This window comes from Aedes albopictus, chromosome 3 (assembly GCF_035046485.1).
Source record: "Aedes albopictus strain Foshan chromosome 3, AalbF5, whole genome shotgun sequence".
In the NCBI taxonomy this organism is placed as follows: Eukaryota; Metazoa; Arthropoda; class Insecta; order Diptera; family Culicidae; genus Aedes; species Aedes albopictus.
Genome location: NC_085138.1, coordinates 339,050,631 through 339,076,977, shown reverse-complemented (window position 1 = coordinate 339,076,977; position 26,347 = coordinate 339,050,631). Strand labels below are relative to the sequence as shown.

At 43.4% G+C, this 26,347-nt stretch overlaps 2 protein-coding genes across 4 annotated transcripts in view; both read right to left on the bottom strand.

Annotated features, from left to right (window-relative positions):
* Positions 1-8: 8 nt before the first annotated feature.
* LOC109424670 (zinc finger protein squeeze) lies at positions 9-7,322 on the bottom strand. 3 transcript variants are annotated; one of them, XM_029865253.2, is made up of 3 exons: positions 7,006-7,322; positions 6,777-6,903; positions 9-1,984 (listed from the first exon to the last, which is right to left on the bottom strand). In XM_029865253.2, the coding sequence occupies exons 1-3, from the start codon at positions 7,041-7,043 to the stop codon at positions 326-328; spliced, it is 1,824 nt and encodes a 607-aa protein (XP_029721113.2). In that variant the 5' UTR covers positions 7,044-7,322; the 3' UTR covers positions 9-325. The 3 variants fall into 3 exon arrangements, with proteins under 3 accessions (XP_029721113.2, XP_029721114.2, XP_029721115.2); XM_029865254.2 differs by having other exon boundaries at positions 6,777-6,900; positions 7,006-7,308; XM_029865255.2 differs by lacking the exons at positions 6,777-6,903; positions 7,006-7,322 and adding an exon at positions 6,558-6,752.
* Positions 7,323-11,545: 4,223 nt separating this feature from the next.
* Positions 11,546-26,347, bottom strand: part of LOC109424684 (interaptin) — a 31,882-nt gene continuing 17,080 nt past the window's right edge. Inside the window, exons 2-5 of the mRNA XM_019699848.3 lie at positions 14,697-14,839; positions 12,367-14,634; positions 12,161-12,307; positions 11,546-12,103 (exon numbers count right to left, since the gene is read on the bottom strand). Coding sequence (XP_019555393.3) covers positions 11,852-12,103; positions 12,161-12,307; positions 12,367-14,634; positions 14,697-14,839 — 2,810 coding nt within the window. The 3' untranslated portion in view covers positions 11,546-11,851. The remainder of the gene's footprint in view (positions 12,104-12,160; positions 12,308-12,366; positions 14,635-14,696; positions 14,840-26,347) is intronic.

The window sequence follows — 26,347 nt, the reverse complement described above, 5'->3', positions numbered from 1 at the left end:
TGTGACAGTTGTAGTTTTGTTATTTTTTCTATTTATTTAACAATTGTTACAATGTATATATGAAAATTAATATAGTACATCGAAAACAGACAGTTCATCTTAAAAAAGATTAAAAGAACATTCTTATTGATAGACATGCACGTAAATGCTAGGAGCTGCGGGCACTATATAGTACTACCTTCTGACATTTTCGACATACATTTATAACATAGGTATTATTGATTTGTGTAGTTGCCTAGATTTTTGATTCTCGATTAGTCTGTTATGTTTTAGTGTATCGTTACTACATTAGTCGTACCGCTTAACAATTATTACAACTTCTCCCCTAAACCAACATAACCGAAGTTAATCCCATTGTCGTATGTGTTGGTGGTGGTGGCGACGGATGCTGACAGGAAGGAGTTTCATGTTGTTTTTCGGATGGGGCATCCTGTTCAACTGAATTTGCTAGCAGGGGAGTGTGATTCAACGGAGCACTGGGATCCAGGGGTGTGTGAGAAGTATGTAGGATAGGGGAGTGCTGCTGATGGGATGGAGATGGCTGAGGATCGATTGGATGGTGTAACAACTGGGCTGGATGGTAGTGTTGCTGCTGTTGCTGGGGTTGATGATTCATCAGCTGAGGAGCCATGTGCTCTGAAGGATGATGTTGATCACTCGGGTTCTGTTGTTCATGGTAATCGACTCGTTTGTGACAGTGCTTCTTGATATGCACGTGCAGATTGCTGGGCTGAGCAAATCCTTTTCCACAATTCTTACAGACGTACGGTTTCTGTCCGGTGTGCGTGTTAATGTGAATCTTGAGCTGGAACGCCAAAGCAAACAACGTATGGCAGTAGGGGCATTGGAACTTCTTCTCCGATGGGACACCTTCCCTTTTAACTCGTTCCTGGGTGTGCAGTTTCGTGTGGACACTCAAGTTACTAGGATGGGCGAAGGACTTATCGCAGAGTTGGCACTTGTACGGACGCTCGCCAGTGTGAGTATTGGTGTGCAACTTCAGATTGATGGCCGCTTTAAACCTAGCGTCGCAGTACTGACACTGAAATCGGTACTCGGTTCGATCCTGATTCGGACAACCACCCTCTCGCGGAGGTCGTCCACGACTTCGTTTTACGAAACCCTCCGGACTCAGCACAGTCGTTTGAGTTGATCCAGTTGGTAAAACTTTGTGATCCTGCTCTTCGGGTGAGCTTAATTCTTGTTCATCATACCGAACTTGTTGCTGTTCAACCTGCTCCAATTTGATCTTCGTTTGGGGACTCCACTCACCATAAACCGGCCCATGCTGATATTCGCTGCCCCTAGATGTTCCTTCCCCGTAGGTGAGAATAGGGTCTGGCTCCGGGCCTTTCGCGTCGTCAATAGTATTCTCGCCGTATTTCACGATAGGATGGTGATATAGATCGTACTTTTGCTTTGGCGGGCGACCGCGCTTCCTCCGAAAATCCGAAAAGTCGTATTGGTGCGGTACGGGATACTTGTTCTCCGGATGAAATCCGGGTGAATGTTCACCACTGTATGGAACCATACTTGGGCCAGTAACGTACTGACCGTGACTAGGATGGCCTTGTTCTCCTAAGCCGTACCCTGCCTCGTGTGGTCTCACTCCCATAGCATGGTCCGCTTGTTCTCCGTAACCAACAGATACCACCGCCCGTTGATCTACCCGACGATCTTCCTCACTACTGGCACCGTTGTATTCCGTAGGCGAATGTGCATCTACAGTAGATACTTGTTGCATTTCAGCACCACCCGTCGGGTTGGGATCAATCACTTCTTGTTTGGGGTTTTGACTAGGGCTTTGCGAGGTCACCGGTGACGGCGTTGACGAGTCGACCGGTGGCTTATTGTGGAAGCTATCTGCGATCCGACGGATGATTTCATCGTTCTTGATGCACTGCCAACGGAACTGGTAGAACTCGTCCAGACGAGACTTGCAGATGGTGCACAGAGAGGACGGAATTCCGTTCAGTGGCGATATCTGGAATGTGAATGGTAGAACAATAAGTGCGCCAGCTTCTGAATTATCTAATTGTGGAAAAGACCGACTAATTGGCAAAATTATCCCTCTACGATTAGCTTTTCGGGCCTCCCTGAAGAAGGCCCAAACCAAGGGCCGAAGCGTTAGATAAAATAGAATCGCCCCGCTTATAATTTATCCGGACCGAAAAGCCAATCGTAGAGGGATAATTTTTTTTTACGATGTTCGAAAACATTTTTCAAAAGTTGGATGATAATATAGGGTTGTTTTTGTATTTGCTCCGGAGTCCAAAAATCCGAATCAGAAAATACAATATCTTTTTCTTCTTTATGACTCGATATACTCACTTGAACTTGGCCTGCCTCTCTTAAACTTAATGTTTGGAGCACTTCCTTCTTCTTATTCATTGTGGCACAACGTCCCCACTGGGACTTGGCCTGCCTCGCTTCAGCTTAGTGTTCTTTGAGCAATTCCACAGTTACTAATTGAAGGGCTTTATTTGCCTGCCATTGCATGAATTTGTATATTGTGAGACAAGTACAAAGACAATCACACACTATGCTCAGGAAGTTGAGTAAATTTTCCCGACCGGAACGAGAATTGAACCCTCCGGATTGGCGATCCATAACCTTAACCACTAGGCTAACTGAAGACCCCAATTTTTTTATGATGGCGTCCCATTTGAAAAAGTTGTAAGCGTTAAAACTTGCAATTTGGGTATATGTAGTTGAAATGGCGAAGATGGCTGGAGTCCGAAAGTGATGTTAAGAAAGATGTGGTAGTTAGCACAAAACTCAAGATTGTTTTATGGAGGTTGGGTTCTGAAATTACGCAATATGGATGTATTGTGAATAGCGAAGATTCCCGGAGTCTAAGCGTCCGATTGTTTATTTTGTCAATTAAAACAAACGGGCACTCCTATAGGAGGGTATACCCTCTCCGACTAATCAGCCACCCCGGAGAAAAATGTCCCTTCAGTTCCTGAAAATAGATTACTCCTAATTAATCTTTTTATCGAATTGTCCGCGTTGTCTTTAAGTTTCACTACTAGTTAAGAACATGACACACGCTATGTCTGAACCAGCAGATTATAAAAATTGAATGTACATCGGATATTTTTCCGCAGAACATCAGTATTCAACCTATATTTTCATTTGCAGAAGGTTTAAAAATATTCTATCGGTGAAAATTTTTCAATACATTTTGTATGGGAGAGAAATTGGCCGGAAATGAGATTTTCATGCAAATTTGTATGAAAAACAGCTAAAAAGATGAAAAAATCAAAATTTCCCCGATGAAATATTTTAAAAGTTTCTGCATATGATAAAATAGCATGATTTCTGATATTCTGTGGAAAGAAACCCAATGTACATTCTATTTTTATAATCTTCTAGTTCAGACATAGCGTGTGACATTGCCATACAAATTAAATGCCTGAAATGACCCCATGAAAACGCTATTCATGTTTTCAGAACTTTGTCAAGATTAAACAAATTAGAGTTACACAATAAACAATGCATTACAAGGTTCGAATACTCATAGAATGCGATAATCTATTCGCACTACAACACCATAGAAGACAATATGCGTGGACTGATTGCAATACAAATGCGAGAAATCTTTCTTTTCCCCTTACCGTAACCCCGGTAACCTGTTGGATTTCTAAGGCCTCTTAGAATATTACAAACCTTCAAAGTCATTTCCACACATCAACCCAAATTGCCCATGCAGGGGTCTGAATGGGCTTATCACCCCTCTCTGTTTGTAATATTCTCATCAACTTAGAATTATATTTTCTCGGCACCTAAATGACTTCGACGAATGGCCGACGTACTATGCAGCACAATGATCGGTAAACCATATCAGATGTTTTAAAGATCTGATTTTTACAGAACTGTTAACCATTGCTTTTACATTCAGCTATTCCAATCGGCCACATGCCTAAAATCGAAGCTTCCTGGAAGATATAATCCAAGTTTATTTAAAAATTTCAAAACATGATATGGTTTACAGTAATTGTTTTTAAATTTAAGCGGTTACATTTTTGTTTCTCTGTTAATATTTTATAACTGTTGCAAGCATACATTGAATGCTTTCGTTACAACAAATGTTATTAGCAGTAGGGAGGCTTTAGAGTTATCGTTTTTCTCCATTTGGTATATTTTTACAATTATAGAGACCGTGTAAACAATTCATTACAACACATAACTACAAACTCAGAGAACAATATACGTCAAATTTCTAGTTATATTCGAAAAGCTATCAGTATTTTTGCTCAATTGAACAAAATAAGCAAAAATAAGAACAATTTTTATCTACTTATTTGATAAATAGATTCCATGCTTTCTTATGCTTCGTATTTGAAACATCTTTTGTGCTCGTGCAGTTAGCGGCGCTTGCACAGATCAAACTCGTTTATACGGATTAGAATGCTGATAATTCCCGAATATATATCTGGTGAACGAAATGTTGTACGAAGCTGAAATTTTAATTTAACAAAATGTCAACATTTCAAACTTCATACAACATTTCGTTCCTTAGATATATGTTTAGGAAGCTTCAGAATCCGACATTGGATAACTGAGCCTGACCTATATAGTAAGCGTCAAATTGTGGGTTAGATCTAAGCAGCGTTCTAGTCTATAGAACCTTTTCGTCAAACGGGAAGTTCTGTAGGCCACTTCTGTATGTTGTTCATTAATTCATCATTAGTGTAGACTAGTATTAAGAGTCCAAATATTTTTGTCAATGTAGTCCGACATTTATCCAAGGTTGCCATAATTTATGTTGTGTTGGTCATTTGTCGGTCTTTTTTGGTCAAATGTTTGTCATGTGTAATAAAACCATTAGTAATATACGCTCTTTGTAGGTTCTAGCTGCTTTTTGTGTTTGTAATAAAATGTATAAATTCGGCAAACTATGATGGGCCGGTCACGTAGTACGAACGCCAAGAAAAGCGTACAAATTTAATATGAAGACCATTTTAATTGTTATACAATAAAAGCTCGAAGCTTTTATTCTCATTAAGTTGATTTGTTTAACATGTATGTTCATCATCCAGCACATAGCTGCATACTACAATATATGAGCAAAATGGTAAAATACTAAAATCAATTTTATTTCAATTTTCCCCGATGAAACATTTTCTACCCTCCAGAATCTTTTTCTGCACGGTTAAACTTTTAACGGAAAAAAAAATTTAGGTTCATGCAAGATCGATAATATGCCTGTTTCAGCACACCGAGGAGCTCCTTAACGGGTATTGTAGAGATCAATATGTAAGTGAGTTAGCTTTAAAAATTAAAATGTTAGTTTTAAACATTTAATCAGGTTGCAGATTAAACATGAATATTTTTATTGTAAACGAACGAAATTTGACTCCGTATCAGAAAATCCATAATAATGACCTGAAATTCGTTTGCTCTATGAAGTGTTAGGCTCTTACCATGTAATATTGCTTTTTTGGGTAAGGGAAAAGAGGGGTGTGAGGTTATTATAAGGGGTATGACGAAGGCAAAACATTTCCCAAACTGAGGATAACGTGCCTCTGGAGCTGATCTACTGATGACGAAGGCACACCTCGAATTTTTAAGATTAGTGCTCTTGGACCTTCAACTATGTTTAATTTTCTTATAAGGTGAGTTCTAATAATTTACATTGGTGAAAACAAAAGTTACATGTACATATTCTTGGTTTAGTCAAAGATAACATTTTATTGTGGAATGAATATTTGGGATGTGTTGATTCATTATGGAGTTACGACTTTATTAAATATTTGTGTATATTTCCAATTGTTTTCGTAGCATTTCAAAAGAAAAGTCATTTGTTTGGCCGTACGAAATTTGGCCGAATACCGTCTGACCGACTGGGTCGAATATTCAAAACAATTCAGTTGCCAATATGACCATTAGAAATATTTCCTTCTTTTATTCATAGGCTATTATTACAAGTTTTACTATATAGTATTTGGTTGGCGCTGAAACGCCAATATATAATCTTAGAATTTGTCTATAAATCATTATTGGATGTTCTGTCGAGGTATACTACTGATATGAAGAACAGTGGTATGATCAATTGTTTTTTTTCTGCCAAATGGCGTTCGGCCAAACGGCATTCCATTGTTTCCACTAGGAATTTGCTCTATCCAAGGATTTTACCAAGAAATACTTCAGAAATTCTAACAGTATTTTTTCAAAGATTTTTAAAAGGAGTTTACTCTATGATTCTATCAGACATTTTGCGTGGGTTTCACCACGTTTTTTTCTGATATTTCATATATAAAAAAAATATAAGTATAATGCTAAATTTGTTACACTTTAAAATAACTCAACAGCTCTCAATGTTGTTTTGTTTTTTGTTTTACCTATTATATGTAACTCTTTTTATATATTTGTGTTATTATTGCAGACGCAGGCTTTAATCTTCAACATATTCAAACTCCGATTCACTCTTGTCAATACCTTATCAATCACTCCGTTCTTAGATGTAGCCTAAATCCCTCAATACCTTCTTGAGATCTATCTATATTTACATATATGTACCAATATTATTTCTATCGCATACTTCTACTTACATCGCTACAGTACATTCCGGATAAATAAACAAATTAGGAAGATGCCTACGAGGCATCTCCCTTCCAATCTTGACCATCAACCCAACCCAACAACTCTACACGGTCGCCACCACTTGAGGCATCTCCAAGGACTTTGTTTTCATTTGTATGGGCGCATATGCAATATGCATGCACTAGCACTATCCTCCCTCACTACCATCTCACATCGAGCACACTCACCTGAAGCGTAGTACATTCGTAGATTTTCTGCAGCAAAAACTGATCACGCTGGTCGTAGCAAATGGGCTCGGTAATCCCATTTGCAGATAAGCACAATCGGCACATATTGTTGCTATTGTTGCTACTGCTGAAATAAAAAACACGCAATTTAAATTGTGCATCAATTTACTACTCATAAGAGAGTGGAAAAAATAAACTGCAATAATTCGTTTGTTTATTTAAGACTTACGCCATGATTATTGTTTCTTTGAGCACTATATTTTCCATTGGCAGCTTTTGGGTGGATCCTCGCCGTGCTAAAGGAGACCTGCCCCGGCAGCGAGTCCCTTTCGTTTCCGAAAAAAATATCCTTCGCAACCGGTTGTGTATGTTTTTGTTTTTATCACTTGCCGAGGGGGTAATTTCGATTTGCGGCCCGAAACTTTACGTATTTATTTTATTATTTTCCTCACGGCAACACAACACATTCCGATAAGGTTTGCCTTCTGTACCTTTCTTTATGCTTTTTTATATTTATTCATGTTTGGCTTTCCGAAACGTTCCTTCAAGGCGGTGAAGAGCTTTCAGAGCCTGTCTGTCAGCCGGCCATGTGACAGCAGCGTAGATGTCGAACGTGGTGAGCTGGGAATCTTTTTCGGTAGGACTATGGGCTGAAATGCATAATAGTCATTTTCCTAAATTTAAAAATATCCACAATAGAAGCCGGAGGGATCATATATGACCCCAATATACAAACGGCTGTACAAATTCACCCATTCAATAAAACAGAATACTGTCTTCAGCAAAGTTGTTGCAAATTGAGTCCTCTATTAAGAAAAACATAGAAATATTTGTATTTGATACTTCATCGACAACCTAGAACATCTTGAACACCATGAAATTTGGAAAAACGAACATACCAGTTGTTCTAAAAGCTGAACTTGGATATGAGTTATGTTCATATGTATTCATTTAACCTTTGTGTAGAATATCAAAACGTGTTTTATATTCTGGGATGTTCTAGATGTTCCAAACTGTCCTGTACTTAAGTTCTTCAAATCTGCAAGAAAATTTTTATGTGTTTTCGAAATAGATAATAGCATTAAATAATCTACTGAGATCCGTGAAGCTCTTAAAATCTACAATGGCTTTTATAGACATTATAGGGATACTCCTGGTCAGCCAATCTACCTTGGAGTTCACAAATTCAGGTTTACATTCGTAACAGTAGCTGTATCTGCTATACTGAGTAACGTTGCATAATCAACCGCGGTTACTGGAGCAATCTAAAGTCTAAACCTTTGGGACATTCAGAGTTGTCCAACCGGTTCTATAATAAAGCCCTTCAAATCTACAACAATAACTTTATGTGTTTTTGCCATAAATAATAGCATAGCGTAATCTGCTGAGATCCGTGAAGCACTTGAAATCTCAAATGCCATTTAGAAATACTATGGGAATACCCCAGGTCAGCCAAACTATCTTGGAGTGCAGAACTTCAGGTCTGAACTCGTAACATCAGCTATATCTGACATACTGAGTAACGTTTCATAATCAATCGCGGGGACTGGAGCAATCTGACGATTCTGAATATCCCGAAACTATGTCATAGTCTCTGATTGTAGTCTGCGAACTCCAGTAAGTATAATAGATTATACAACATAACTCTATACAGCCAAAATAGAAACATCAATTGTTGTAGATGTTAGATTTTAAATATCATAATAGTTTTGATGACCCCAGCCGATCTGATGTTGTCCATTAAACATTCGTAAGATTTTCTGGACATGATAGATTACATATCGTAGCTGTGTATAAAATAAAGATCAACGAACTCCGTGATTGATCTGAACTGGTACAAATTGCACTGATATCCAACTGAATCCTACTAAACGTCGTCGAACCCCTCAACCCCTCCTCCCCCCCCCCACCCAATTGATACAGAACACCACGCAGCTGACGTTAGCGTCCAACCCAGCTGGCGATGCTCTCCAAATTCATCACGCCCACGCCCTTGCTAACAACGCTTCAATTGGTGGAATACAGGGACAATTTACCAACGGGAGTAAACTTTCACTTTCGTTCGCCATCAGAAAAAAATCCCCTAGATCAAAACGCCCTGGGTCTTGGGAGCGAAATAGGCCTTTCGCGCCCATCCTGGAAGCTGCCGACGGTCAGACCAGCAGCTTGGGGTCTAGGTGGGTCTCCTTCTGGGACCGCACGAGCTCCCGAGGTCAAAAAAACGTTTCATTGGATAGGGGTTATTAATAGAGTTCGCAGGGTGATAGATTTTGAGTTGAATTCTATGAAGGTCAAGCGGCACAGTTCGCTTTGGTTGCATAACTGGTAGGCGTTATATACACTGTGCTGTGGAAGTTGGAAGGAAGGAAACGACTTTTTCATTTCGTTTCTGGTTCTAGCGATGGCTATGAATATATGAATATACATGAGTTGTATATGTAGAGAAGTGAGAGAGAAAGAAGAAAGAGATAGAAAGATACAAAATAGGAGGAAAGGGACGGGCCAGGGATTGATCCCAGGACCTTCTGTATACGAATCAGAAGCGTTAGCCACTACGCCACCAAGTTATATCGTAGCTGTGTATAATGAAAAACGTTACTGTTACACGCGTAGACTTTAAGATCTAAACTCAAGAACAGTTTGGATGACATAAGATATCGCGGCTGTTTTGAACTTTCAGAAACTTACTGAACATGATAGCGTTGCGTTGATCGTTGTTGAACATGATCGTAGCGTTGTATGATGAAACAAGTGACTGCTACATGCGTAGACTTCAGGATCCGAACTCCAGAACAGTTTGGATGACCTTGGATATCCTGACAGACCTAATACAGTCTTCTGAACTTTCAGAAGACTTACTGGACATGAAAGAATACAAATTGTAGCTTTGTATAAAAAAGTAAGCGTTACACTCGTAGACTTTGGGATCTAAACTCTTAAAGAAGTTGCCGTCACATCCGTAGACTTCAGGATCTGAACTCCAGAACATTTTGGATGACCTAGGATATCCCGCCTGTTCTGATACTGTCTTTTGAACATGAACTGGATATAATAGATTACAAATCGTAGCATTGTATAATGGAAGAAGTTGCCGTTACACGCGTAGACTTTAGTTTAGGATCTAAGCTCAAGATTAGTTTGGATGGCCTGGGATATCCCGATTGATCTGATATTTTGTTCTGAACATTCAAGTGACTTAATGGACATGGTAGAATACAAATCGTAGCTTTTTATAATGAAAGAAGTTACCGTTACACCCGTAGGCTTTAGAATTTAAACTCAAGAACAGCTTGGATGACCGAGGATATCAAGAAAAAAATATTTTGCATCATATTCTACTCTTTCTGGAGGAATTCCTGGGGGAATCCTTGGAGGAATTGCTGGAGGAATCCCTAGAGGAATTCTGGGTGGAATCGTTGGAGAAATTTCTGGAGAAATCTCTTGTGAAATTCCTGGAAGAATTCCTAGAGGAATTTCTGGAAGAGCTCCTGGAGAAATATTTGGTGGAATTTCTGGAGGAATTCCTGAAGGAATCCTTGGAGAACTTCCTGGAGGAAGCCCGGGGGGAATTCGCGGAGAATCCCCTGTAGGAATCTCTGAGAGAATAGCTGGATTCCCTGGAATCCCTGGAGGAAATCCTGGAAAAGCTCCTAAAGGAATTCCTGAATAAATTCCTAGGAATATTCCTGAGGAATTCTCGGAAGAATCTCTGGACAAATGCCTGGCGTGATCTCTGGAAAAAAATCTGGAGAAAACCCTGGAGAAATCTCTAGAGAAATTCATCGAAAATTGCCTCGAAAAATCCCTGGATGTCTACGGCGATTCCTGGAGGATTCTCAGAATAAATACCTGGGGGATACTTTGGAGGAATTCCTGGTGGAATGCCTGGTGGAATGTCTTGAGGAATTCCTTAAGAAATGCACGGAGCAATTCCTGGAGGAATATCTGAAAGAATTCCCTAAGTAATTCCTGGAGGAATGTCTGCATAAATTCCTAGAGGAATAGCTGTAGAAATTTCTGAAGAAATTCCTGGAGGAATTCCTAGAGACATTCCTGTAGTAATTCCTCGAGGAATTCTTGGTGGAATTCCTGGGGGAAGGCTAAGAGGATTTCCTGAAAGAATTTCTGGAGGAATCCATAGAGCAATCCCTTGAGGAATTCCTGGAGGAAATCCTTGAAGAAATCCTGGAGGAATTCTTGGAGAATTGCCTGAAGGAATTCCTGAAAGATTTTTAAAAGGAATCCTCTCAGGAATTCCCAGAGGAATCCCTGGAAAAACTCCTGGAAGAATCCTTAAAGGAATCCCAGGAAAAATTTCAGAAGGAATCTCAGAAGATATTCTTGAGGTAGTAGGGGTGTTTTGTGAAGATATCCCAGAAAGTACTGCAGAAATCGCAGAAATAATTCATTGAGAAATCCTGAAGGAACCCTATGAAGAGGTCGCGAAGGAACTCCTGGAGGAATCCCTGTGCAAGTTCCTGAAGAAACCCCAGGAGGAATATCGAATGCAACCCCAAGAGGATTTCCCCAGGGAATCCATAAACAATTCCTGGAGGAAGTCCTGGATAAAACAATGAAGAAGTTTCTGAAAGAATTCCAGGAGGAATTCCTGAAGGAGTCTCAAAAATCACAGAAAAATTCTCGAGTGAACCCCTGGAGGAATTCTTGTTGATTTGGTGGTACTGGAGCTAACAAGCATGAAGGCAGCCACCCATGCTAAAGTTTAGGTTAATGTATGTGATATTCTTGAGAAGTTCATACGTTGTTACTTCAGTTTATTTGCATTAGGTTATTTTCGAGAGTGTTGCTTTATTTGACTCCATAGATTTTCATTAAGTATTTCCTTTTTTTATAAATTTTGAGCTCATTCATTTTTTTTATAATTTATAAACCGTTCGTTCATATATTTCGCGCGTATCACCTGACTCTGTAACCTTACTCAATTAGGAATATTGATCCATTCTGACATTGGCAATAAATACAATAGTTACGTCGTAAAACTAAGTTTTTGGTTCTGCAATCATAACTGATCGTGCAGTCGTCTGCGCCACCACTGTGCCGCCCATTCGAGGGCTTTAGTTATTCCTCGGGCGCAGTACGTTACTCCGCGGACTATACACTGTACCAGGTGTAACCACGGGAGAGCGGTTTTCCTTTCCGGGAAACGGCGAAGCAATCAGCTTCTTGGGCGTTTTGGGACTACCGAGGCCAAACAGCTTCCCGGATAGGTTCATCTTCTGAGGAGAATCAAAGCACGACAACTGTTGCTGCAGTCCCTGGATGGTGTTTTCCTGCTTTTTGTTGACCTCTTGAAGTTTTGCAATTTTCTGGAAAGGTCGATTAATAGAATTAAGAACTTTTGGATGTTTTCGACTTTTACTTACCGCCTTCAGTTGCTGGTGATCCTTATTGCTTTCTATGGCCTTCATCTTCTGTCGGTTATTCTGATTTTCCAACAGTTCAGTGTACTTGTCTGATGTTTCCTTCGCGAATTGTTCAACAATGCGAAGCTTTTCTTCAGTTTCCTTGAGCTGAAAATGGATAGAAATAAGCATATTGGGTCTGACCAGGAAGACAAGCTAATACAAACCTTCTCATTCAGTTCGCCGACTCTGGCGTCATCCTTCTCAGTATCACACTCAATCACCTCTTGAATCAGTTCGATATGGTTGATATTGTGCACCTTGTCTTCCTCGACCTTCTCCAGCTGATTTATGATATTCTCAATCAGCATACTGGACACCAACTGCTGTTCTTCATCAATCTTCGATGGGATTTCCGGTGATGGTAGAGGTGCTCGTCCTTCCACCTGATATTTTTCAAACTGTTCGCATTTGAACCTGAATGTCATGTTTTCCAGCTTGATGTCTTTGTTCTCGTTCTCCAGCTCAAAAATCTTCTTATCCTTCGTGTCCAGTTCGATTCGAGCCAGCTCGATTCCTGTAGCGAACTCATCCAACAACGTCTTCATATCCTGAATGTAGGCTTCACGTGCATCATACTTCTTCTTCAGCTCGTCATACATATCCAAATAACGGGAAATACTCTCCTCCATCTTCTCGTTGAACAACTTTCCTATCTGTGAAACAGTCAGAATGGCGTCTTCCTCTGAAGTCATGATCTTTTCGAATACTTCCTCTTTGTCACGCATCTCTTTCTCCAGTTGGCTGGAAGACGATCGCAGCGCTGTCAGAACTCGCTTGTACTCTTCAATCTCTTCCCTGAGCTTGTTGCTCTCAGTTTCAATTTCAGCCTTGCTTTTAGTTACCGAATCGAGTTCTGACTTGAGTGTTTCTACGTCTCCATCCGATTTCTTCAATCGCTCCATCAGAATATTCACTGTAGATCGAGTATTGTTCAGCGTCAACTGATAGTTGTACTTCTCCGTTTGCAGTCTGGCATTCTCTCTATTCAGCTCCTTCAGTTCGCTCTCGTATTCATCTTTGGTTTTGTTGCTGCCACCCATCTCTGCAATCAATCTTCGTTCCAGCTCTGCGATCTTTTTCTCGTGTTCTTTGATCACCTCATTCGAAGCCTCCCAAAGAGCCCGGAGATCGCGCTTCTCAAACTCGCACTGCATGATCTCCGTCTCGGCAATCTTCTGGCACTTGTCCAGTTCCTTCTGCCAACGCATCTTCTCATTCGCCAGTGCGTTGGCAACTGTAGTTTGAATCGAGAGTTCCAATCCCTTCATACGTTCTTCGTTCTGGACTTCGCCTATGCGGATCTTTTCCTCAGCTTGCTCGCTGATCCGTTCGATCTCACGTTGATGATCCTTATCCATGTTCTTGATCTTGTCCGCATGCTCCTTCATCATCTTTGATTTTTCCAGTACAAAAATAGACTCACATTCCCTAATTTTCATTTCATTGACTTCGTTCAACGTGGCTAATTGTTGTTCATATTTCTTAACCACCGTCGTCAATTCCTGGTTGAAGTCATTCCGAACTTCATCTCTGATCTCATCCATCTCGAACTGGTTCTCATTGAGTTCCTCCTGCATCTCTTCGATAATCGCATTCTTCTCAGTCAATTGCGCCAACAACTCCTCGTTCTTTTTCTTGAACGTATCAATCTCGCGAATGGTAACTCGGCTCTCTTCCACATACTTCATCATATCTTCTTCGGATTGTATGCGGAAATAGTTAACCTGCTCCTTCAAATCATTTCCCTCTTTGATCAACTGATTCAAACTCTGTTCCATCTCCTTGATTTCTTCGACTTTTCTCTGCAACTCCACATCATGTGCTTCCAGAATTTCTCTCACTGCCAGCAACTCCTCGCTCAGCAAAAAGTTCTCCCCTTCTTTTACCATCAGCTCATCCTGCAGTTCATTATATCTAGCCTCCAACTTTTCGAATCTCAGCTCCAACTCAATCTTCGAATCATAAACCTCGCCCAACTGCCGTTCGTAATCCTTATGCAGTCGTTTGATCTCTTCCTCATTCTCCTTCACCTTTTCCAAACATCCTTCGGCAATGTGCTGCAACAGCTCGTCCGCTTTGGTAATACTGGTCAACTCCCTCTCCAACAGCATTATCTGGTGATCCTTCTCCTCCAGAGCACCGCACTGTTCACCCTCCGCGACCCGACGCTCAGCCAACAGTTCCTGAACCCGCGCTTTGAGTTCTTCATTCTCCTCGCGGGTGCGCTGCAGTGCTTCCTTGTTCACGTCGATTTTGTTGTACAGCTGAACGATTGGTGGAACCTTTGAGCCGCAATCCACTGCCTTCTCGGTCGTTTTTGCTCCCGGCGATTCCAGATCCAGTTGACGTAGCTTTTCCGCTGCGGCTTCCTTGGACTTCTTTGGTGTGAGATCCGAAATGTGTTTGAACTTCAGTCGTTTGGGGAGGGATGGCTGGAATGATGATATGGGACGTTTAAATTAAAGTTCGATATTGAAGGCATAGTTTTACTCACCGTTCGGAACAGACTAAGTGCACTTTTACTGGTTTTGATCGATTCGGCGTCCATGCTTCCTAGTTTGATTTTATCTTCCTTTTTAGATTTTTTCGTTGGTTCTTTCTCCTTTGGTTCAACAAACGGCGACGGAGAGGAAACGACTGCAAAGAACAGAGATAGATGATCATGATAAGTTTGGCTTCTCTATCTTAATCTGTTATTAAGATGATTCATCTGAGAATCCTATTTCTCATTCCCAAATTCCTAATTTGCGTCTTTCTTTATTCCGGTTTTGCTCACTTGCAAAACGACTAAAAATAATATAGTGCTGAATATAAGTAGTATAAGTCGAACGTGATTTATCTGACGGAGATCCTGAACAATTTTGAGAAAAGATCTAGTGGAATCCCCGAAAGGATTCCAATTTTTGAACTGGTAGATTTATTGAAAATTTGTTTGAACTCATGTATCAATAATTCAGAATCCAGTGTCCAGGAACGTGGATACTGACAAAAAAATACTGCTAGATAATAAGAGCCGGGACGTGGGTCTACCACGCTTTTGGCAAGCAATCACTTTGCCAATGTTTTCATGTTTCTTCAAGATTTGCTTTTTAATTTCTTAGAAAGTCTTCCAATTTTTCGTCGTCAATTACTTTAGCGTTTGGGACTCCTCCAGATTTTTTTTTTAAATCTCGATAAAAAGCTATTATTGAAATTTTGAAAATTCCTAAATAATTTGGATTTCATTCGTGAAGTTTTTTGAAAATCCTTAAAGACACTCATCCATCAGTTTTTTTTTGCCTAAGCACTATTATTTATCTTAAAAAATTCACAAAGTTGCAGGTTTCTTTTATAGAATTGATCTAAACATTTCATTTGGATTTTTTACAGAATTGTTTTAGGATTTTTTTTCAACATCCTTTAATTTTACAGCTAGTGCTTAACAACATTTGATTCTTAAGTCTTAACCCACCATCAGTCGCATCAAAAAAAGTTACACGAGCGGTCGCGTCGTGTACTCAGTACACGGCATACGCTTTCAATTATGGTTTACATGCTTTACTAGATACAATGTTGGTGTCTTCAGCAAAAATGTCCAACTGGATAATGCGCGTCTGATAGTGGACATATGGAACCGGTCAACACGATCTGGTCCTGTCCCGGGTGTCGGAATGGCCCTCGCGGGAACCTGTTTCGTGGACATTTCAGTTATGGCACCAAAACTAGGCATGCGACGGCTCTATCTTCATGATTTTTCATATTCATTATTTTGGTAACCATGAAAATGACCAGTGACCTCCCTGGCCAACCCGTGGCCACCGGAATGTGCCCTGGAGGAACCTGTTTCGAGGACATTTTGACCATGACACCAAAACTAGGCATGCGACGGCTCTATCTTCATGATTTTTCATATCCATCACCTTAGTAACCATGAAAATGACCAGTGACCTCTCTGGCCAACCCGTGGCCACCGGAATGTGCCCCGGAGGAACCTGTTTCGAGGACATTTTGACCATGACACCAAAACTAGGCATGCGACGGCTCTATCTTCATGATTTTTCATATCCATCATCTTAGTAATCATGAAAATGACCAGTGACCTCCCTGGCTAACTCGTGGCCACCGGAATGTGCCCTGGAGGAACCTGTTTCGAGGACATTTTGACCATGACACCAAAACTAGGCATGCGACGGCTCTATCTTCATGATTTTTTGATATCCATCACCTTAGTAACCATGAAAATGACCAGTGACCTCCCTGGCGAACCCGTGGCCACTGGAATGTGCCCTGGAGGAACCTGTTTCGAGGACATTTTGACCATGACACCAAAACTAGGCATGCGACGGCTCTATCTTCATGATTTTTCATATCGATCATCTTAGTAACCATGAAAATGACCAGTGGCCTCCCTGGTTAACCCGTGGCCACCGGAATGTGCCCTGGAGGAACCTGTTTCGAGGACATTTTGACCATGACACCAAAACTAGGCATGCGACGGCTCTATCTTCATGATTTTTTCATATGCATCATCTCAGTAACCATGAAAATGAACAGTGACCTCCCTGGCCAACCCGTGGCCTCCGGAATGTGCCCTGGAGGAATCTGTTTCGAGGACATTTTGACCATGACACCAAAACTAGGCATGCGACGGCTCTATCTTCATGATTTTTTCATATCCATCATCTTAGTAACCATGAAAATGAACAGTGACCTCCCTGGCTAACCCATGGCCACCGGAATGTGCCCTGGAGGAACCTGTTTCGTGGACATTTTGGCTTTGACGCCAAAACTAGGCATGCGACGGCTCTAGCTTCATGATTTTCCATATCCATCATCTAGGGTAAATCGCCAATTGTTACACACCTTAAAAACTCGCCAATTGTTGCACACCTCATAAGAAAAGTATGGAGTGTGCAACAATTAGCGAGGTTCCAAGGTGTGCAATAACTCTGTATGAGGCGGTCATGCTTATAATTTCGCTTATAGCATGGTGAATCCGTTAATTTGATACATATTTGCCTCCCAAAAGCCTTTTTGTACACTGAAACCTCCATTTAAGTCGATGCATGGCTGACAGAAAATAATTTTTACCGTACAGGCAATGACTAAACAATACAGTTTTATATTTTTTTACAAATCTCCTTTGTCATGCGCAGTGTTAAAAAATATAAAAGTCTATAGTTTTCTCATTGCCTGCATGGTAAAAATTATTTTCGATCAGCCATGCATCGACTTAAATGGAGGTTTCAGTGTATTGTATAAAAATATGTCCAATCTAGTTTTGTAATTTTCGAATAGAAAGAAATAAAAAATAGTTTTTTTTTGCTTCACGGAGCCGAATTTTTTTGTTTTGTGAACTTGGTTAACAACTGATTTGTATACAGTCATACCTCGGTATAACGTAGCCTCAATATTACGTAACTCAGTATAACGTAACTTTTACCTCGATATAACGTAATTTTTTATGGTTCCAATGTTTTGCTATTTGAATAATACACGTGATTCACGAAATAGTCTTTATGATATTACGCTCCTCCTGGAACCAAGTCTACTAACCAGTTTAGCGATATACGAACACTTTCGCAGTTATATGACAGTTTTCGGTGTCAGTAATTTTGTTTAACTGCTAACTGCAACATGTTTACGTTTCACTTAACGAATGAAATTGAGTAACTGCAACGCCTGACAGATGTCATAAAACCATCAATTGACGTAAAATGAACGTGAGCTCCATGCGACTGTTCATAGGCCAGAGGAACTTATTCACAGCATCAGTTACTTTTGCATTTCGTTATATGAAGATCCTGCTTTTTGTCTTCGTTTAATTCATCCACACTCATTCAATTCCTCCAGCCTATTAGGGCAAACATGGCACATCATTTTGACGTTTGGCGGTGCGATAACTCCAAATTTGTTGAACTTACCGGACTTACAGGTAAAAAGCATTGCAGTTAAACCGTTTGCACCGACCGAACGTCTACTGTACTTATTCTTGACATATCATTCCTACTGAAACATAGCCTTCCAACTCCAAAAGACATGACAGTAGACAGCAGTGGAAGCAAATTCGGTTTCATGCGATACTGCGAGTTATAACGCCGGGGCAAGTCCGCCTAGTCTTAGAAGAACCCTGCAGAAAATCGCTCAAGAAATTCTCTGATAAATCCCTAGATAAATTTCTTGATAAATTTCTGGCGAAATTTTGTGATATATCCCACGGATGAATTATTTCGGTGGAAATATTTCAAAAGTAATCTATTCTTCCTAAAGGAATTCATGGAATAATCACATGAAGAATTTATGTAGAAATGCCACGTGAAGTACCATAGGGAATTTCTGGAGGGATTCAAAGCAAGCTTCTAGAGGAATCACAGCGAAAATCTATGAAAAAGGGGAAATTCCTTAAGGAATCATTAAAAGAAATGCTTTGAAAGAAAATGAGGCATCCCTCTTACCAAAAGCTGAAAGTCTCCTTAATAAAGACAAATCAATCAATGAGGCATCCCTGGAGTAATTCAACAGGGTTTCCTGGAACCAGCAATCTTTGAATGGGTCTCTGAAGAAATTCCTGGTGGTTTTTGCCGATATCCTGAGTTTTCGGAAGAATTACCGGTGAAATCCCTGAAAAAAAATTTAGAAAAGAGTTCAAAATGTGCAGAATAAGTACCAGCAGGAATTACTGGGTGAATCTCAGCAAATACTTATTGAGCAGGAAGGTATTAGAGCATTGCAGGTATGACTGGGAGAATCCCAGTAGAAATTTTAAAGCGAATGGCAGGATGAATCCTTGCAAAAATCTCTGGAATCCCATGGGGAATCCTAGAGATGCCACAGGGGAAATTCCTGGAGGAATGATATCGAGAACTTTTGGAGTAATAGGACAGATCGGTGAAGTACTAGTGTACGCGACCAAACCCATGGCGTTCAGTACCGCCCAAGTAGATGCGCTACCAACTACCGACACTAAAGCAAATCTACAGCTGTCACACGATGACAACTAATAAAACAATAACCTACCTAATCCTATGACACAAAACAGAACAGAGAGCCACAAAACGAACACGTGAAGTTTAGTGCTAAATTTGTTAAATTTTCTTTTCTCTAAAATTACCTTAAAATAGTAAGTAAAATGAATTTGTTAGATTATATTGTAAACTAAACTTAAATTACCTACAGCTAAACACAAAACATTGAAGAATAACGTTACAAACGACGGACAGACACGAAGAAAACTAAAAACTGTAAGTTAACCTAAAATTGTTAAAATCCATGCAATAATTAAATAAAAATTTACAGCTTGAAGCTTACTCCACCAAAAAAGCGAGTTTGTCTGGAGAGATTTTCTAATACCCGTCCGTCCCGTAACAATCTTCAAGAGTTTTTATTTCAATCAATAGATTGATCTCTTGTATGATTGCCGTCACCACGGGCAAAACCACATGTCCGACAAAGCGACGACCGATCGGCATTGTTCTATCTGCGAGCAGCCAGACAACCAAGCGCCGATGATTGAGTGTGCTAGATGCCACACGCGGTACCACAATTCGTGTGCCGGCGCTCAGGATGGTACATCGGCAACCTCTAGCCCGTACTACTGCGAGATGTGTGTACCTAGGCGCCCCGCGCCCTCCGTATCGTCGTCTGCGTCTACATCAGCTAGCGCGCGGGCTAGATTGCAGATACAGATGCAAAAACTAGCTGAGGAGAAACGTCTTCAAGAACGATTGATTGCCGAGCGGGAAAAAGCAATCGCGGAGAAAATCGAGCTTGAAAAGGTGTATATTACACGCAAGTACGATCTTCTCTTTGCTCAAGCGGAAGAGGAGGAGGAAGGTAAGAGTGTGCGTAGCCGACGTAGCAGTCGGAGAAGTATCGCCAAGGTACAGTCCTGGATTGACAACCAGCCCGCGACCCTGACCACCAATTCTGGGGTAACGATCCCCACTGGAATCACGTCGCAGCAGAGCAGTTCCTCAAACCAGGACCCAAGCGCACACCCCCAAAATCCACCCCAGCCACGGGAGCAGCAGCCAATCAAACCAGCGAATGTAATCGGCGCGCCCGAAGACCAATCCATCGGCGCAGCGATCCAGCCAACTAGTAGCATGATGGATTCGGTTTCGCCGTTTGCTATATCCAACAACGCACCAGCATCGAGCGCCGCGGTACTCATTCCTGCGTGCCAATCTACTCCCTTCGTAGCGTCGTCGGCAGCAAATGTACAGCGTAGCCAGCCCGATGACGTCGATGCCGACCAAGAAGAGGACTACCACAACCGCACGTATTCGGTGCAGATCGACCGTTCCATCAGCACCAACCACCCACTGGAAGCCGAACAAAGTTTGTATACAGGTTCGGCTCCGGTAAGTACGCCAACTAGACATGTAAGGATCGCAGCCGATACAATTGCAGCTAGTAGGGCACCTGATGTGGGGGGAATAATTCAATCAAATCCGATTGAGCAGTTGTTTGATATTAGTTCCTACACTGCAGGTAGAGCCTATCCCATAGCACACGAAACTTTAGCAAACCAGCATAGGGCAATAGGAAACAACACAATATTCCCAACTGTCAAACCACCACCACACCCTACTAACACGGCTCCAATGCGGAGTGTCTCGAGCTATCCGGGCCCAATATTCTCGCTTCCAACGGGTTCCTCCGCTCCTCCCTTCCCCTCAACGACAAACGTTCAATCGTTCGCGAGTGATTCGATCGGACCAAGATCGACGAGTGCTTTACCGATCAGTGCTACCGGTGTTCCAGTGACAGTGTATGCGAGTATAAGTGAACAACTAGTGCATTCCTCTCCGTTTATCGGCAACCGTTATCACAGTGGAACCATTTCGTCGGCACCGATTATCAACTCCAGAATAGGACAGCCAGCAAATCCTCTGCCGATTGGATCGGCGCCAGTGAATCCAATTGGAATACCGGCCGCTTCAGCAATTTTCCCTGGAGCAGTCTCCGCTGCACCAGCGAGTGTACCAGGCTTCAACTATTCTCCGTACCCACAGGCGGTACAAGGTGGTCCAGGTCATTCCGTATCTTCAGCAAGTTACGACGCTCAACTTTTCAACGCTCCTACCGCCCAGCAGCTGGCGGCCCGTCACGTCGTCCCTAAGGAACTTCCACCATTTTCTGGGAATCCTGCTGAATGGCCGTTATTTTGGAGCAGTTTCGAGACGTCGACGAGAATTTGCGGCTACAGTGATGCGGAGAACCTCATGAGGCTTCAAAGATGCCTTAAAGGAGAAGCAAGGAAGGCGGTGAACTGTTTCCTTCTCCACCCGTTGAATGTTCCGGAAATTCTTCGTACTTTGTGCACCCTCTACGGACGGCCAGAAGCCATCATCGGGACATTGCTTGCGGAGGTACGAGCTACTCCGGCTCCACGATCCGAGAAGTTGGAAACCGTCATAAATTTTGGACTGGCGGTACGGAATCTCTGTGCTCACTTGATAGCGACTGGGCAAGAGATGCATTTAGCGAACCCGATGTTGATCAACGAGTTGGTCGACAAACTTCCAGCCAACATCAAGCTGGACTGGGCGTTGTATACACAGCGCGTGGCACGAGCGGATTTGCGAGCATTCTCGGAGTATATGAACGTAATCGTCGATGCTGCGAGTCGGGTAACGCCGGTAATGGATAAACCGGATAAATCGAAGGGAAGAGCCGTCGTGAATGCCCACGCGTCGGAAAGCTATGCGAGCAAGAGCCGCGGAGAGCAGAAACCGAGTACGACGAAGACAAGCTACACAAAACCACCAGTAGGAGCTAGTGACAAGCCGTGCTTGGTTTGTAAGACTAGTGGGCACAAGCCGAAGGACTGCTCGTCTTTCAAATCGAAATCTCTGGAGAACCGATGGAAAATCGCGCAGGAACTTCACCTCTGCAGAAGGTGTCTTTACCCGCACGGAAAGTGGCCCTGCAAAGCATCGCTGTGCGGCGCGGATGGCTGTGAACAACGCCATCACAATCTCCTTCATCCCGGCGACCCAAGGCAAGAACCAGAATCTACCGCAACTTCAAGTGCTGTAACAGGAGTAGTAACTGTCCACCAAAACTGGCACAACAAAGTGCTGTTCAGAATTGTTCCCGTTATGTTGCATGCCAACGGCAGATCCGTCCAAACCTTTGCCTTCCTAGACGGAGGGTCGGACTCAACTTTAGTGGAGAAGTCGCTGGTGGATCAGCTCGGCGTGGAAGGATCTGTGTCTCCACTGTGCATGCAGTGGACCAACGGAGTTAAAAGAACCGAGGAAGATTCCAGGAGGGTCCAATTCAATATCTCCGGAGTAGGACAAGGCAAGCAGTTCCAGTTACGAGGCGTACAGACCGTGGAGAGTTTGGACCTACCCCACCAGTCGATTCGCTTCGAGGAACTTGAAGGTCGATTCGCCCATCTGCGAGGGTTACCCGTCGTGAGTTATCGTGATGGAGTTCCGGGTATCCTAATCGGTCTGGACAACACCAAGGTGAAGACTTCCCTAAAGCAACGCGAAGGAAAAGCCAACGAGCCGGTAGCCACCAAAACAAGGCTAGGATGGGTGGTATTCGGCCGTACCGGGACCCTTGATCAAGCCCAGCCTAATCGGGTCCTCCACGTCTGTACCCGTTCTCACGACGACGACCTCAACGAACTTGTCAAGCAGTTCTTCTCGACGGAAAGCGTAGGAGTGTCTGCTGCGAAGGTTACGGAATCAGCGGATGATCAACGAGCACGAGATATTCTGGAATCGACAACGGTTCGGATTCCCTCCGGTAAATACCAAACAGGCCTTCTCTGGAGGTACGATGCCGTCGAGTTTCCGAACAGTCGTCCAATGGCCGAGCGACGTCTAAAATGCCTTGAACATCGCCTCACCAAGTCACCAGAACTCTACGAGAAAATGAGACAGCTGATGGTCGATTATCAGACGAAAGGTTACGCTCATAAAGCTACACAACGGGAACTGGAAGAATCCGACCCCAAACGCGTCTGGTACCTACCGTTAGGGGTGGTCGTAAACCCAAGAAAACCCGATAAACTTCGCGTAGTGTGGGATGCAGCCGCCGCAGTTCAAGGAGTCTCGTTCAATTCCGTACTCCTCAAAGGACCGGATTTGTTGGTACCCCTTCAAACCGTGCTTTGTCGCTATCGTCAGAGGAACATTGCCATCAGCGCGGACATAATGGAAGTGTTCCATCAGGTGCAAATACGACCGGAGGATCGACAAGCACAGAGGTTCCTGTGGAGAGACAACCCAGCTCAGCCAGTGCAAGTTTTCGTGATGGATGTGGCCATTTTTGGTTCCACGTGCTCGCCGTGTTCCACCCAATATGCCAAGAATGTCAACGCTAACGACCACGCAGAGGAGTTCCCGAGAGCAGCCGTTGCGATCAAGGAGAACCATTATGTCGACGACTATTTGGATAGCGTCGATAGTGTCGACGAGGCAGTGCAACTGGCAACCGATGTTAAAACGGTACATGAACGAGCAGGATTTCAAATACGACACTGGACGTCGAACTCTCCAGAAGTTCTCGAGCGAATAGGAGAGCACAATACCCAAGCAGTGAAAAGCTTCGTGATGGACAAAGGCAGCCAACAGGAACGCATCCTGGGAATGGTCTGGATGCCCGGCGAGGACATGTTCTCGTACACCACGACCTTCCGTAGCGATTTGGAGCGTCTTTTTGATACAGCCGTCATTCCTACCAAGCGAGAGGTTTTGCGGCTGGTAATGAGTCTGTTCGACCCTCTGGGGCTCGTGGCTTCTTTTGTCATCGAAGGAAAAGTAATTATTCAGGAAGTTTGGATGGCAAAGGTCGGCTGGGACGAACGTATCCCCGCAGAAATCATTCCTCGATGGCAACAGTGGTTGGAGGTGCTGCGGTCACTGGATAAAGTGAAGATTCCTAGGTGCTACTTCCCAGGATACAGCAAAGAAGCCTACGAATCACTGGAACTACACGTCTTCGTCGATGCCAGCGAGAGTGCGTACGCGACCGTTGCCTACTTCAGAGTCGTCGATAATGGGGAGGTTCGATGCTGCTTGGTTGGAGCGAAGACAAAAGTAGCTCCATTGAAACAGCTCACCATACCACGCTTGGAACTTCAGGCAGCGACGATTGGGGCGAGGCTAATGAAGACAGTTACCGACAACCACACCCTTGCAATCAAGCGCAGAGTACTATGGAGCGATTCACGAACAGTGCTCTCGTGGCTCCGTTCCGATCAAAGACGATATCGCCAGTTCGTAGCATTTCGCGTCACGGAGATACTGGAAGAAACGAGTGTTGCAGATTGGAGGTGGGTGCCATCTAAGCAAAACGTGGCGGATGAGGCCACTAAATGGGGAAAGAGTCCCAACTACTTTGAGAGTTGCCGCTGGTTTAAAGGACCGGCATTCTTGTACGAGGATGAAAGTCAGTGGCCCGTGGAAGATTCTGGGATGGAGGATTCTACGACCGAAGAGTTGCGGAGCGTCCACGTCAACGTGCAGATTTCGATCGAGCCTCTTATGCAGTTCCAGCGGTTCTCCAAGTGGGAAAGACTGCTCAGAGCGACGGCGTATCTTCGGCGGTTCTACAAAAACTGCCAGCGAAAAAAGGCCGGTTGTGCGATCCACGTGGATGCTCTCTCGAGCGAGGAGCTGAGTGCAGCGGAACATACCATTTGGAGGTTGGTGCAGGCAGAGGCTTTTCCAGACGAGATCCGCTCACTACGCAAAGATCAGTCCGTTCCCGAAGGCCAGCAGACAACTGTGGAAAAGAGTAGCCATATTTACAAGCTGTCGCCGTTTATCGGCGAAGGAGATCTCATGCGGAAGAATGGACGAATAGCAGCATCGCCGTACATTCCGTACGGTACGAAGTTCCCGATCATCATTCCAAGAAATCACCACGTTACGGACCTTCTTGTGAACTGGTATCACCGGAAATATGGCCACGCAAACGGTGAAACCGTGGTAAATGAACTGCGGCAACAGTACCACGTTCCGGATATGAGAGTAGTCGTTCGGAAGGCTACGAAACGCTGCAGTTGGTGCTCGGTGTACCGAGTATTGCCTCAGGTTCCGAAAATGGGTCCACTACCGGTGGCCCGGATCACCCCCTACGTCAGAGCTTTCACTTTCGTAGGACTGGACTATTTCGGGCCATTGACAGTTCGCGTTGGACGGGCGAAAGCCAAGCGTTGGGTGGCCCTGTTTACTTGCCTGACGACCAGGGCCATCCATTTGGAGGTTGCGGCTTCGTTAACAACGGACTCTTGCAAGCAAGCTATACGCAGGTTCATCGCAAGGCGAGGAGCTCCCCAGGAAATCTATTCGGATCAGGGTACAAATTTCCAAGGTGTTCGTAGTGAACTGGACAAAGAAATGCGGTCTATCAACGAGTCGTTGGCTTCCACCATAACCAACCAAAGAACCCAGTGGAAGTTCAATCCCCCGTACGCCCCTCACATGGGTGGCGTGTGGGAGAGGCTCGTGCGCTCCGTTAAGAAAGGGCTTAGCTGTTTACTAACGGATAGAAATCCCGACGATGAAGCTTTGACTACTGTGCTTGCAGAAGTAGAATCGCTTGTCAACTCACGCCCACTGACATATTTGCCTCTGGAAAGCGAAGAGCACGAAGCCTTGACGCCCAACCATTTTTTGCTCTTGAACTCCAGTGGGGTGGTTCAACCTGCTGTACGACCGACGGATGATGCAGCAGCTTTGCGTTCCAGTTGGAATGCTATCCAGGTCATGCTGGACAATTTCTGGAAGCGTTGGCTCAAGGAATATCTCCCGGTGATATCTCCTCAGTCGAAATGGTTTGGGGAGACGCGCAACGTTGAAGTCGGCGATTTGGTGATGATTGCCAGCGATAAGGAGCGAAACAGCTGGACGCGAGGAAGAATACTCCGAATATATCCAGGGAAAGACCGGAGAGTTCGGCGAGTCGACGTGCAAACTACGATGGGAGTTCAGCAACGTCCGGTGTCGAAGTTGGCTATACTGAATGTCGCTGTAGATCCAGGTATAGCTGAAGGTTCTGGCAGCAATACGGGTGGGGGTATGTACGCGACCAAACCCATGGCGTTCAGTACCGCCCAAGTAGATGCGCTACCAACTACCGACACTAAAGCAAATCTACAGCTGTCACACGATGACAACTAATAAAACAATAACCTAC

Coding starts and splice junctions, on each gene's coding strand:
- LOC109424670 (XM_029865253.2), bottom strand. CDS start 7,043: ATGGAAAATATAGTGCTCAAAGAAACAATAATCATGGC. Junction 6,904..7,005: donor AAAGAAACAATAATCATGGC/GTAAGTCTTAAA, acceptor TTTTTATTTCAG/CAGTAGCAACAATAGCAACA. Junction 1,985..6,776: donor ACGAATGTACTACGCTTCAG/GTGAGTGTGCTC, acceptor TTCACATTCCAG/ATATCGCCACTGAACGGAAT.